The sequence below is a fragment of the Trachypithecus francoisi genome, unplaced genomic scaffold (genome assembly GCF_009764315.1).
Source record: "Trachypithecus francoisi isolate TF-2019V2 unplaced genomic scaffold, Tfra_2.0 Lachesis_group0, whole genome shotgun sequence".
Classification (NCBI taxonomy): domain Eukaryota; kingdom Metazoa; phylum Chordata; class Mammalia; order Primates; family Cercopithecidae; genus Trachypithecus; species Trachypithecus francoisi.
Window position 1 is genome coordinate 3,170,091 of NW_022681453.1, and position 13,716 is coordinate 3,183,806.

At 38.2% G+C, this 13,716-nt stretch overlaps 1 protein-coding gene across 6 annotated transcripts in view; it reads left to right on the top strand.

Moving 5' to 3' along the window:
- IFT80 (intraflagellar transport 80) overlaps positions 1-13,716 on the top strand; it is a 152,596-nt gene that overhangs the window by 85,514 nt on the left and 53,366 nt on the right. For all 6 annotated transcript variants that reach the window (XR_004435284.1, XM_033202814.1, XM_033202803.1 and 3 more), the window contains one exon: positions 11,568-11,686. Coding sequence is in view for 5 of the 6 variants with exons in the window: in XM_033202814.1 (XP_033058705.1) it covers positions 11,568-11,686 (119 nt within the window). In the remaining variant the exon portion in view is untranslated. The remainder of the gene's footprint in view (positions 1-11,567; positions 11,687-13,716) is intronic.

Consider the following 13,716-nt stretch of genomic DNA (forward strand, 5'->3'; position numbering starts at 1 on the left):
ATAAAAATTCAGTCACATTAGAAATATTTTAACTATGCCATTAGTCACTTTCTCTCACATAAAAACCTTCCACAGATATAGAACCTGAATGCCAAAGCTACTCGGTTATGCATTTAGTACAAATATAGTGAAACTGGAAACATTGAGGAAATATGTGGATTCAGTGAGGGAAGGAGAGAAAAAGCTGTAACAAATAGGAGCATATTGGATTTGACTCCTGGAGCTGAATTCAAGGCAGGCCTAATCTGCCAGTTACTGACAGGGTTAATTGTTTTACTTATTTGTAATTGGATGAACTTATTTAACCTGATTTTTTTTTTTTTTAATTTATTTTAAGAATTACCTAAGGAGAGTCAAAATGGGAAAATGGTATAGGAAGTTCTTATTAGGAATTAAGAAGTGTAGGGGAAGAAAAATATCTCTACCCATCCTAGGCTCATGACTGAGGTCCCTATAACAAAAGACATATTAACAAGAAAAAAGCATATAAACTGATTTAATGTAAGTTTTACATGACACCGGAGCCTTCCTGAGGAAATGTAGATCTGAAGAAACAGTTAAGCCTGTGTGCTTTTACGCTACGTTTGATGAAGAGTAAACAGTTGTGGCGATATGCAATAGGCCAAAAAAGGTATGATCTAGTGGTAATAAGCTGGGGAAAATATAGCAAGACCTGCATGTTTAGATTCTTCTCTGTGTCCCTGTGTCTTCAGAAATAAGGATATAACTTTCCTCTGGGTATAGGGAGGGTACCTCTCACATGAGAGTCTTATGACCTGCTTCAGGAAAAGATCAGAAAATCCTTTCTAGGTTTTATGACCTGTGTGAGAGAAGAAGAGTTGGGGAAGGTCAGACTGACCTCCTGCTGCTCTTGTTTTATCAAATTCCTTTAGCTTAAAATATTCAGTATGCCATAGTGCCATAATAGTGTATCCTCAATCCCATCAGAAGAAAATTTTGAAGTGAAATATTTTGTAGATAAATACAAAGAGGTTGGGATGTGGCAATGGGAAGTAGGGAGAAACGTTTTACAGGTCAAAAGTCATCAGTGGGAGGGCACAAGTATCCTCATGGCTCATCTTTGTCTCTCTTTCAGGGCCTCTAGCCCAGTGCCTTGCCCTTAATATATTAATAATTAATTGAAGAAAGGTATAAGGAGAAGATCAAAGTGCAATGTGTCAATAGAAATCCTCTGAAAAAGAAGGATTCGACCTTTCTCTTCTTCCTTTTGCCTGTATCAATTGCCTCTATCTTCAGTATTCATAATTCATATTATTACTATAAAAATTTAGAAGCATGGGCAGGTCTATTCAAATATTCTGTTAACCCACATATCCAATATTATCTAGTGATAATATTGTCACTAGATTACTAATAATTAGGTATGTTATACTTTTTCTTTATTCTGCCTGTTTATTTTAAAATTATAAAACTTTTTATTTAGATAATTTAAAACACACACAGAGTAGTATATTGAATCCCCATGTGCTCATCACCCGGCCCCAGTAATCACCAATTCATGCTTCAGCCTGCCCGGTCCATGTCCTGTCTACTTTCCTTGTTCCCCAAATTCAGACATTGTATTTCATTTGTAAATATTTTAGTATATATAACTAAAAGATAAGGACTCTGTTTTAACATAACCACACTACCATTATCATATCATATAAAATAACAGTTTCTTAACATTATCAAATATCCACAAAGTGTTTAAATGTCCAGTTGTTTCCTACATGCCACAAAACTTTGTTTGAATCAGGATCCAATTTTACATATTGCAATTGGCTGATATATTTTTTGAGTCTCTTTTCATCTGTAGAGTCCCCTTCTATCTCTATATCCTGCCCTGCAATTTGTTTGTTGAAGAACCAAGTTATCTGTCTGGTAGAGTTTCTCAGTCTGGACTGGGCTGATTGTATCTCCATGGTGTGATTTGACATGCCCTCCATCTTCTGTGTTTCCTTTAAGAAGGATTTAGGATCCAGATGATGGTTTAATATATATTTCTTCTAATTAACCTAGGATCTGAACCATTATAATATTCTGTATATGACATAGAATCCATTGTGAGTTCTAATCAACTAATTGGGGTATAATATTATATTTATAGCTAATATAGTAGTGCTAAAATGTTCTAGCCTTAATTACAGAAATGCCCCAACATAAGACTATATCTAGAAAGAGGAGTTCTTCTTTCATAATAAAAAGAAATTATCCTAGTGATGAGAGGATTTTTATGTGAAATAAGATGAACCGTGGAAATGCTTAAATGGCTTATCTAATCTAAATTATCTTTGTGTTTAAAATAATATTTATAGATAATTTTTTAAAGTTTTAAACTAGAACATTATTTTTATTTTTTAAAGAGGTTTTACTTTCTCCATGTTATAAAACATTTGACTGCATTTTTGCTAAGTTAGGCCTATTCACTGTTTCTTTTTAGAATGATTTTATTCACTCATTCAATGGATATCTATTGAGTGATCCCTACTTGCCAGGCATTGGGCTAAACAATGAGGAATACAGTAGTGAACAAGACAGATTTGGTCCTTGGTTTTATGAACCCCCTAAATTATTACCTTGAAATTTTTTTTCATAAATTCAGCTATAATTGATTTAAAGTGAAAAATAAAGGAAAAAAAGGAAATTTATTGATTCATGTGAAGTTAAGAGATAGACTGACTTGAGAGGCATTATTGGTTCAGAGGCTTAAATAATGCCTAGAGGACTTCGCCTCTTTCTCTTCCTTGACTCTTCTTTTCTCTGCAATTGTCTTAGTTTTCAGAAAGGCTCTATTTTGTGGCCTTGGTAGTTCCAGACTGACATTCTACCAACTTCAAGTTCAGCGGAAAGAGTGCTTTTTTTCCCCTAGTAGTTCCAGGAGAAATCTCAGCCTTGGATTTCATATGCTGAGCCTGAGTCAAGTGTATTTACTCAGGGAGAGGCAGGGGAAAATGAGTCAATCCCATCTAGCCAGTCACTGAGAATAGTGGAAGGAATGTTTTCCTAAAGGAAAATCAATGTATATTTATGAGAAAAGATGTCATTTGATTCTGGGCAGACAAAAAATGATAGACAGATATATGCTATAGTCTATCCTTGAGCGGTTTAGCAGCTATAGTGTGTTAGTTACTTATTGTTGCATAATGAATAACCCTAAACATAGTGGCTTAAACAGCAACAATTATTATCTCTCATTTTCTGTGAGTCAGGAATCCAGGCATAGCTTAGCTGGGTCCCCTGTTTCAGTCTCACAAGGCTGCAAACAAGGTGTTGGCTGGGACTTTAGTCTTATCTGAAGGCTCAACTGGAGAAAGATTTGCCTTCAAGCTCACTGACATGATGGTTGGCAAGATTCCGTTCATCAGTGTCATTTGCACCTGCGGGCCTCAGTGTTTTCTTGACTATTGACTGGAGGTCTCCTTCAGTTCTTTGTATGTGGCCTCTTCATAGGGCAGCTCACAACTTGGTGGTTTGCTTCAGCAGAGCAAGCAAGAAGGGCCAGAGAGAGTGCAAGCAAGACATAAGTCACAGTTTTTTATAACCCGAGCTCAGAAGTGACGTCTCATCACTTTTGCCATATTCTATTTACTAGAAGCAAGCTATTAGGTCCAAACCACACTAAATGGAGAGATTTGCTCAAGGGTGTGAATACCAGGAGGCAGGGATCATTGGGAGTCACCTTACAAACTTCCTTTATTCATATATATGGATATATATTCAACCTACTCATATATATGACTCAGAAATATACTAATTTATCATGCAGCTATTTCATATGTGATTGAAAACAAACGCATCCCCTTTCTAAAAAAAGATAACCTAGACTCTATGGTTATTGCATCCAGCTCCAACTCTCTGGTTTGGAAAACTATACATAAATATGTATTTTAATTCTTCTCCCCTCCCCTCCCACTCTCCATATTCCCAGTTTACAATGGCTAAGGGAAAAGAGGGTGGCTGCAATGAAAACAATTTGGAAAAGCGGAGAAAGGAAAACAACACACAGTGATTATCCATTTACAGCTAAAATCCACCTGGTGAGTGTGAAAGGAAAATAAAAATCTTGAGACCCCAAACTCATTATGTCAAAGGGCAAGGGTAAGCTTGAGAACTGAGTCATGCAAAACTGCCTCTCATTTTGTTCCTAAGTAGATAGCTGCAAAGATAGAACACATACCTCCCCAGAGGGCTTCCCTTGCAATATGCTTACAAGTAAATTCCCTGTAGGCCCCAAGATCTTTACCCTACAACAGAGTTCTGTTGAATTTCACCCTAACAATGTAAATTAACAGCTTATCTTCACAGGTATGGGAGAAAGACAAGACTAGAAGTCATCCCTCTGCTCACCAGAGACAATGCATATTTCACTGCTTCTTCTACTCTGTGTTTATCTTTTGTAAAAATTCAGATTCACTGCAAGGGGAATGCGTAGTTGACTATCCCTGTACCTCTTTTCATTTGCAACATGTGCATTCAGTGAGCTCTAATCAAAGCCTCACAAGAATGTGACCATACCCTCCCTCTTCTCTTCTCTTCTCTTCTCTTCTCTTCTCTTCTCTTCTCTCTTTCCCTTTTCCCCTCCTGCCCACTTTTTTTTCTCTTTAAATATTGAAGCTCTCCAAACCCTTTTTGGAAAAAGCGTGGATCACAGATGTTCCTGTGATTTTGTGTTCCTTTTTCCTGGGCACATCCCCAACCTTGGCAAAATAAACCCATAAATTGATTGAGGCTCGCCTCCAGTCATTTTCTTTGGTTTTACCCCAAGAATATCCTGAGAACTTTTTTAGCAACAAAGTAGTTGCTTGGTCAGTTTGTTAACTCCAGTTTGCCTTTCTGGGAAGATCTCCCTGGACATTTGGGAGGATTCCCTTTCTGAGGGCTATACTTTTTAACAGCCTACTTTTGTTGCAAGGTGGAGTCACAGGATTTCAGTGAGACTAAACAATCACAATTGTTTTTGTTTGCCCAATTTAGAATTTTACAGTTTCCTTAGAAGCTTTGTTGGCTTTTGGTTTATCCGTGTTTCATTAACTCAGAAACCAGAGATCATGTTGAGTCACAATTGTTAAATCTACACCTTGACCTGCTGGTGCTGTTTTCCTACAGTAGACTTACTTGCCCTACCGTCTCCCTGGACCTCAGCTTTTGTGGGACACAATAGCCTGTAGTGAAAAAGTTTCTTAATCTGCCTCTTGCCTCCAGGAAGCAGCCCAGTGGATAATTCTTTCCAAAAGAGACCTGTTGATGTCTTTGTTAGAAGGAAGTGCCTAGGAGGGAAAGCCTGCGGGTGCAAAGGGTGAGGCATTTCTAGTATCCCAATTTCTTTCCTGCCACTCTAACTTTAGGATAGGATACAAATTTGGCTTTTAATAGTCATCAAAATTCAAAGGTGTCTAATTCTTACAGGACACTTTATGTCTTGTAAAAATAAGAGCTAATAATAGAGTAATTTTGAAGATGAAATAATATATGTAAAACAAAAATAAATGATAGCTATTGCTATGATTATGATTATAGCTATGTATAGGATTAAATGAGTGTTTTGCAAATGTGCAAACAGAATGTTTAGACTTATGTCAATCTGAGGAGTCTAAATATTGTGATCACACAGAAGAATTAGGTGATGCGAATATCAGGAGAGATTAATCCTGGAGCTGCCCTGAATTGAACAGAGTAATCGGTGTATTTTCTCACGCCTGTAATCCCAGCACTTTGGGAGGCCAAGGCGGGTGGATCACAAGGTCAGGAGTTAAGACCAGCCTGGCTAACATAGTGAAACCCCGTCTGTACTAAAAATACACAAAATTAGCTGGGTGTGGTGGTTCGCGCCTGTAGTCCCAGCTACTCAGAAGGCTGAGGCAGGAGAATCTCTTGAACCCTGGAGGCGGAGGTTGCAGTGGGCCGAGATCAAAGCCATTGCACTCCAGCCTGGGCGACAGAGCGAGACTCTGTCTCAAAAAATAAAAAATAAAATAAAGTAAAATAAAATTCAGCACATAACATTTCTGATGTGGAATTTGCCATAGTTTTGAAACTATAACAGCAATTACTAGAGTGTCTTTAGTTTTGTTATTATGGCTAGGATGCTTTATTCTGGTTTGGTTCAGGTGTACCAGATTCACAGAAAGGGACACTCCCCCATGTGAGGCTTTAGGCAAATATGGATCTTAAGTAATCTATAATTTTAATAATGTTAGAGGCCTATACAATTGGATTTTTAAATGTTGAATTTTCTTAAACCTGTTTGTTTAGGAAAGTTTGCAAGCAGTTTGACTAGATATCATGTTGCTATAAAGAAACTAACATATAACTTCCCTTTAACATTTTTATATCATTCTATTAGCTTTAAACTGTTTCTAGAAGATGGCATTTTGGATCTTTAAAAAAAAATCTCTGGGAGCTCAGACTTCTCATGAAAATGGTGTTAATTCATACATGGAAGAAAGAGACATACTTTTGGCACCAAAAGATTTAAATATGTAGATATATAAAAGACTCATCTGGCCTCAAAAGCAAGATAAAGATCTCTGTGGACCAGAAACAGAACAAAAATAAAAATGCAGTGTAGAGTCTCAGATCTACTCCAGGTCCAGAAGCAGGCAGGGAAAGGCAGTGAGGAAAGTTGCTCCTGCTGGCTAAGGAAACTGAAAGTATTAATAGTTGAAGTGAGACAAGGGACTAAATCCAAGTTTCTGTTTGAAATCAGAGCCTGGGGGTCTATGAGGTAGCTCCTTTCTCTCCATCCTGAAAGGAGACCTAAAAATTCTACAGCCGCCTGCTTCATGGGGCTTCATATGTGTAGTTGTAGGCCTAGGAAATTTGAAGACACCACCTGCAGTCAGCGGCCTGTTCAATTCCAGAGGGCACCATTCACATAGACCCAGAGTTGTGCAGTACACAACCTGCAGTCATATAGCTGTGGCCTTGCAGACAAAGTTCAGCCCTTTCACTAAAAGCATTCTTGTGCTAATTAACAACAGGTGGCCGGGCGCGGTGGCTCAAGCCTGTAATCCCAGCACTTTGGGAGGCCGAGACGGGCGGATCACGAGGTCAGGAGATCGAGACCATCCTGGCTAATACAGTGAAACTCTGTCTCTACTTAAAAATACAAAAAACTAGCCGGGCGACGAGGCGGGCGCCTGTAGTCCCAGCTACTGGGGAGGCTGAGGCAGGAGAATGGCGTAAACCCGGGAGGCGGAGCTTGCAGTGAGCTGAGATCCGGCCACTGCACTCCAGCCTGGGTGGCAGAGCAAGACTCCGTCTCAAAAAAAAAAAAAAAAAAAAAAAAAACAGGTGACTACTGGCCGGCACGGTAGCTCACGCCTGTAATCCCAGCACTTTGGGAGGCCAAGGCAGGTGGATCATGAGGTCAGGAGATCGAGGCCATCCTGGCTTACACGGTGAAACGCTGTCTGTACTAAAAATACAAAAAAATTAGCCGGGTGTGGTTGCACACGCCTGTAATCCCAGCTACTCAGGAGGCTGAGGCGGAAGAGTCACAGCTTGAACCTGGGACGTGGAGGTTGCAGTGAGCCGGAGATCACGCCATAGCACTCCAGCCCAGGAGACAGTGCGAGACTCCGTCTCAAAACAAACAAGCAAACAAAAAGCAGCCGACTACTGAGAGCAGTGTTTTTCCTCCAGCCTTCTCAAGTAGAGGTGTTTTTCTTTGATGCGCCGCATATCACTGGATCTGGTTAGATGTCTTCCTTACTCCTCCTTGCTGATTCTAGACCACAATAACCTCCTCTTCCCTAAAAAACTCTAGCTCCTTTGAAACACTTGATATCAGACTACTCCCCTCTTTACAGTCATTCCTCCTACGCTTTGAAGAGGTGAGCAAAAATATTCATGCCTTTTTCTTCACCACTAGTTCTGGAATTGTTTTTTAAGTTCTTTTTAAACAGTCTGAAAGATAAGAACTATTTTCATTTTAACATTACCATAGTAACATACATATTTCCCCAGTCTTTTCCTAACGTCTTTCTACAGTAACAGATCACATTTCCCCAATTATTTTCTAAATATGTTTTTCTAGTTGGTTTGTTTTTATCAGGAAATAAAGCCCCACATTACATTTAGTTAATTTGTCTCTTAAGTCTTTTAAAATCTGAAACAACTTCTTATTTATTTACTTACAATTTGTTTGTTAAAGGAACCAGGTTATTCTGTTGAATTTCCCACATTCTGTATTTGAGTGACTCCATCTTTGTGATATTATTGCATTTATTTATTTATTTTTATTTACTTATTTATGTATTTATTTTTTCAAGACATGGTCTCACTTTATCACCCAGGCTGGAGTGCAGTGGCATAGTCACGGCTCACGGTAGTCTTGACCTCCCAAGCTCAAACGATCCTCCCACTTCAGCCTCCCGAGTAGCTGGGACCACAGGCATCTGCCACCACGCCTAGCTAATTTTTTTTTGTTTGTTTTTTGTAGAGACAGGGTCTCACCTTGTTGCCTGGGCTAGTTTTGAACTCTGCCCACCTCAGCCACCCAAAGTGCTGGGAATAAAGGCACAAGCCACCACGCCCGGCCTTGATTACAATTAATATGTTCATTTTTCCTGTGTTTCCTCTAGACTGGTTATTGGATTTAGAGCCTTAGGTGATGCTGTGCACTTCCTGTTGCATCACATCAGGAGGCACATATGTCTGCTTATCTCTCTTTTAGTGATGTTAAGAATCAGGTATTAGAAACCTGATTCATCTATCATATAGTTTCCCACTGGATTTTTTACCTTAATGCCTTTAGCTGCCATTAATGATAGTTGTTTAGACCTATTTTTCATTGGGGGTTATGAAATAGTAACATTGTAATTCTATCATTCCTTCCACATTTATTAGCTAGAATTCTCCTATAAAAGACTTTGTTTGCCTCCTCAACCATTAGGTTACCCTATGGGGAATGGTAACAAATGCGGAATTATTTTCCTATTTGCCAACTTTCAAATAAGTTGATTTCCTAGCATGCCCAGTAAATTTCTTTTTTGTTGTCATTGATGTTATCATTATAAACTTGTAGATTTTAATATTTTCTGTGTGTTTCAACCCATCGTGGTTATTCTCTATAATGCTCAAATTGTCTCATCTTTGGCCAGTTGGTTCCTATGTTCTTTTGACTGATTTCAATAGCTTCCTTGCTTTCTGGTGTGACAAGATGTTTCAGGCTTCTTTTGTACAGACCACAGTCAGATCTGTAAATAATGTGTGTTCATTGCTACTGATTTGATCATTACTTCTAGACAAATTTTTTTTTTCTTTTTTCTTTGTACTTGAGCCTACACTGGGAAGAAATGTTTTCGTTTTTGACAGATAAAAATACATCACAAGTTTATGCTGAGGTTTCTAATTTAAACGCAAGATTATAGGGTTTTACTCTTGATTTTTTAAGAGCAACGCTTCTCTGACCAGAGAATTGTGGTTCCTAAAAACATTATGTCCCCAAATATAGTTTGAAAATAACAATATTAATATTATTCTAATAATATATTACTGAATACTGTTTAAGATTTCTGTTTTTTTTTTAATGTGAGCAAATCCATATCTTCATATTCTTCCGTTTCTTATATAAAAGGTATCATACTATACACGCTGTTCTGCATGTTGCCTTTTTTTTTTTTTTTTTTTTGACACGGAGTCTCACTCTGTCACCCAGGCTGGAGTGCGATGGCGCCATCTTGGCTCACTGCAAGCTCCGCCTCCTGGGTTCACACCATTCTCCAGCCTCAGCCTCCCGAGTAGCTGGGACAACAGGCGCCCACCACCACACCCGGCTAATTTTGTGTATTTTTAGTAGAGACGGAGTTTCACCGTGTTAACCAGGATGGTCTTGATCTCCTGACCTCATGATCCGCCCGTCTTGGCCTCCCAAAGTCCTGGGATTACAGGCGTAAGCCACCGCGCCTGGCCACATTTTTTTACTTTACTACATCTCATGGACATCTATAGATCTTCCTCATTCCTTTTTATAGCTGTATGTATAGACACTTTATGTCTCTATATGTGTGACTGTATCAGTTTATACAACCTGTCCCTTATCGATAGACATTTGGGCTATTTCCAGTCTTTTGCTATTACTAATAGTGCTGTAGTGATAGTGTGTGCATATGGTATTTTATAGTTTTGCTTGTTTATCTTTGGGATGGAACTCTAGAAATGAGATTGCTGGGTCAATATTTTGGTGGAGATGGGAGTTAGACAGCAGATAGTAAAAAAAAAAACATACCTGTTTATTCTGTTTGGTCTGCTGTAACAAAATACCATAATCTGAGTAGCTTGTAAACAACAGAAGTTTATTTCTCACAGTTTTGGAAGCTGGGAGTCCAAGATCAAGGTGCCAGCAGATTTAGGGTCTGGCAAGGGCCCACTTTCTAATTCATATATAGTGCCTTCTTGCTGTGTCCTTGCTTGGTACAGTGGGGAAGGCAGCTCTCTGGGGCCTCTTTTATAAGAGCACTAATCCTATTCATAAGGGCTCATAACCTTCCAAAGGCTCTACCTGCTGATACTGTCATACTGGTGATTAGGTTTCAAAATATGAATTTTGAAGACACAAACATTTAGATCATGGCAGTGTCTGGTAAGCATAAGTACTTCTTTGAAGTACTTATAAGAAGTTTGATTTACCTTCCTGTTTTTCTTTCCATACCCTTTCATTGTTCATTAATATTATAATTGTCACATTATATTTAGAAAAATGGTAACATTTTGAGGAGAACTTAAAGCAGTATTAATTTGTAGGTATAATTATGTCTTTTTCCTCTATTTTTCACCTCTTACTATACTGCCATACCCATTCTGGTATTGGGCAGAGATTAGGTAAATTTAATTTCCTCAACGTTTTTCTTAATTTCTTGCACTTTGTTCATTAACGTCAAGATTTTTGTCCAATACTGCCAAATATTAAAATCCTTGCAAAATAGTCTGTTACAAACTTTTATGATAAATCTGACTGACGTAAGCAAATCTCTCTCTGTTAGTTGCTGCTTGGCTTTTTTAGACACTGTCTCTGTGTTTTTGCATATGAAAATTTCTTTCCCCATTCCTTGCAGCTTGGCTTCTTCACCATGCAGTTGGTTTGTTTACCAGTACCTCCTACCCCACTTTTGATTTTTAAAGCAATTATGTCTCTTCTTTTAGAATGTATATTTTTAAGTAAAATCTAACCCCAAAAAGAGATATTCTTACCGGTTTGGGCAGAAATCACATAGAATCTTTCCAACTTCAATATGCCACCCTCCTTTGACTATATCTCAGTGTTGGAATATTTTTTATATCACTCCATTGCTACATCATTAAGTTTGGCTTGCAAGTTAGAAATCTCTGTGGTCTTTTTCTACTTATTTCTAAGAGATTTTCTGTATCTCTACTTTGTTGGTTGGTTTTTTAAATATTAGGTATACTATCTTATGCCTAGTTTATATTAAATTCTTTTTTATATGATTAGGTAATCAGTAGTGCATTGAATTTTTTGTGTTTCAAAATCTTGCTAACTTATGTAAATAAAATTTGGATATGTTTTAATGATGTTTGTTGGCATTTTATTTTTTCTTGTTTAGGTTCGTAATGTTCTTAATGATGCAGTGGATTTACTGGAATTCCGTGACAGAGTCATTAAAGCATCTTTGAACTACGCACACTTAGTTGTTTCAACATCTCTTCAATGTTACGTGTTCTCGTAAGCATCTTGCATTTCTTACAAATTCAGAGTTTTGTCTATGCTGAGGAGTTTATTTTCAAGATTTCACATCAGCGTGGTTTGGTTTAAGCTTAACTTTCTGGAAACCTCAGCTATCCTGAACTACCTCAAACCAGGAAGTGAGAGAAAGTGAACTTCGAACAGTGAAAATAGATCTGATAAGGTTTGTACATCAACAGTTAATAGTCAGGCGAGGTGCAATGGCTCATGCTTGTAACCCCAGCACTTTTGGAGACCAAAGCAGGAGGATTGCTTGAGTCCAGGAGCTTGAGACTAGCATAAGCAACACAGTGAGACCCCATCTCTACAAAAATTTTTTGAATTAGCTGGGCATGGTGGTGTGCACTGTGGTCGTAGCTTCTCAGGAGGCTGGGACTGGAGGATTGCTTGAGCCCAGGAGGCCTAGGGTGCAATGAGCTGTGACCCTACCACTGCACTCCAGCCTGGACAACAGAGTGAGACCCTGTCTCAAATAATAAATAATGGCTTTATTTAACAGTTGGCTTACAAAATTCTTGAAAACTTAGTAACTAGTACAAGCTGGCTCTAGCATGCCACCAGTTGATTCCTCAACTATCCAGAAAACTCATGTAACCACTATGATGCTTTCAAGAGTTAGAAATAGTTAAGGATTTTTTAAAAATTTTGTCCTTATTATTTGTAACATTACATAGTTATAGTTTAGTCACTGAATATACAATTGAGATGGAGACTATATGTGTCTCATTCACCACTATGTGCCCAATGTGTTGTGAGTACTTAATAAATACTTTTGAATGAATGAATGAATTAAAATATGTAAAATATACCATCATCTTGGTATCCTAAAGTCTAATAGTACACAACACAAAGGTATTTAATTAACAAGTGCTACAACTATGTATTTTAAAATTCCCACTCACTATTTGTAAACCTGCTACTAATCAGAATCTGCAAGTTGGGACAAATAGCCAAATCTGAAGTAATGAAATAGAAGAAACAGAGGTGAGTGGATAAAGAAATAAGTGATTTAATTTTATGTTGAGTTTTTTTTTTTTTCTTACATGAGAGTGAAAGAGGAATAGTAAGAATTTGGGAAAATTCAAAAAAGATATCAAGTTAAGCAGTTGAGATGTGGGGAAGGGATTATAGAATGTGAGAAAACCATACAATCACTTTAATGCATATAGGTGTTTGAATAATTAATTTTCATGGGGCAGGGGAGAACAGAGATCTCTTCAGTTTAGTGTTTGTTTGTTTGTTTGAGGGAAGATAAGGCTCTTAATTTCCCCATAATAACTTCCCCATTATTCTACTAGCTATAGTGGCAAGGACATAATGTTTGAATCTGTAGTATTAGTATCATTAGGTGTTACGTGTATTCGAGAAGTTGCCTTTAAAAATATCCAAAGTTTAGCAGCTATTAATTTTTTTTGGTCATTCTACTTTTCCCTTACAAGTTTTTTGTTTTTGTTTTTATTTTTGTTTTCTGAGACGGGTCTTGCTTTGTTGCCCAGGCTGGAGTGCAGTGGCGCGATCTCGGCTCACTGCAAGCTCGGCCTCCTGGGTTCACGCCATTTTCTTACCTCAGCCTCCGAGTAGCTGGGACTACAGGCACCCGCCACCTCGCCCGGCTAGTTTTTTTTTTTTTGTATTTTTAGTAGAGAGGGGGTTTCACCATGTTAGCCAGGGTGGTCTCTATCTCCTGACCTCGTGATCCGCCTGCCTCGGCCTCCCAAAGTGCTGGGATTACAGGCGTGAGCCACCGCACCTGGCCTCCCTTACAAGTTAATGTGTGGCAAATGTAAGATTGCTTTTCTTCTCTTCTGATTGAGCCTTGCCTCCCCTCTTTGATTGTCAAGACATTTATTAAGGTACAAAATATTAATACCAGGATGCAGCAGTGGTAATGAAACGCAAGGATGCAGTAGTGGGAATGAATCACCACGAAAACGTATTTCATAAAGTTTTAAAAGCCTACTAGCATTTTAGATAATAATGACTGTCATTTATTGAGCAACTGTTATACT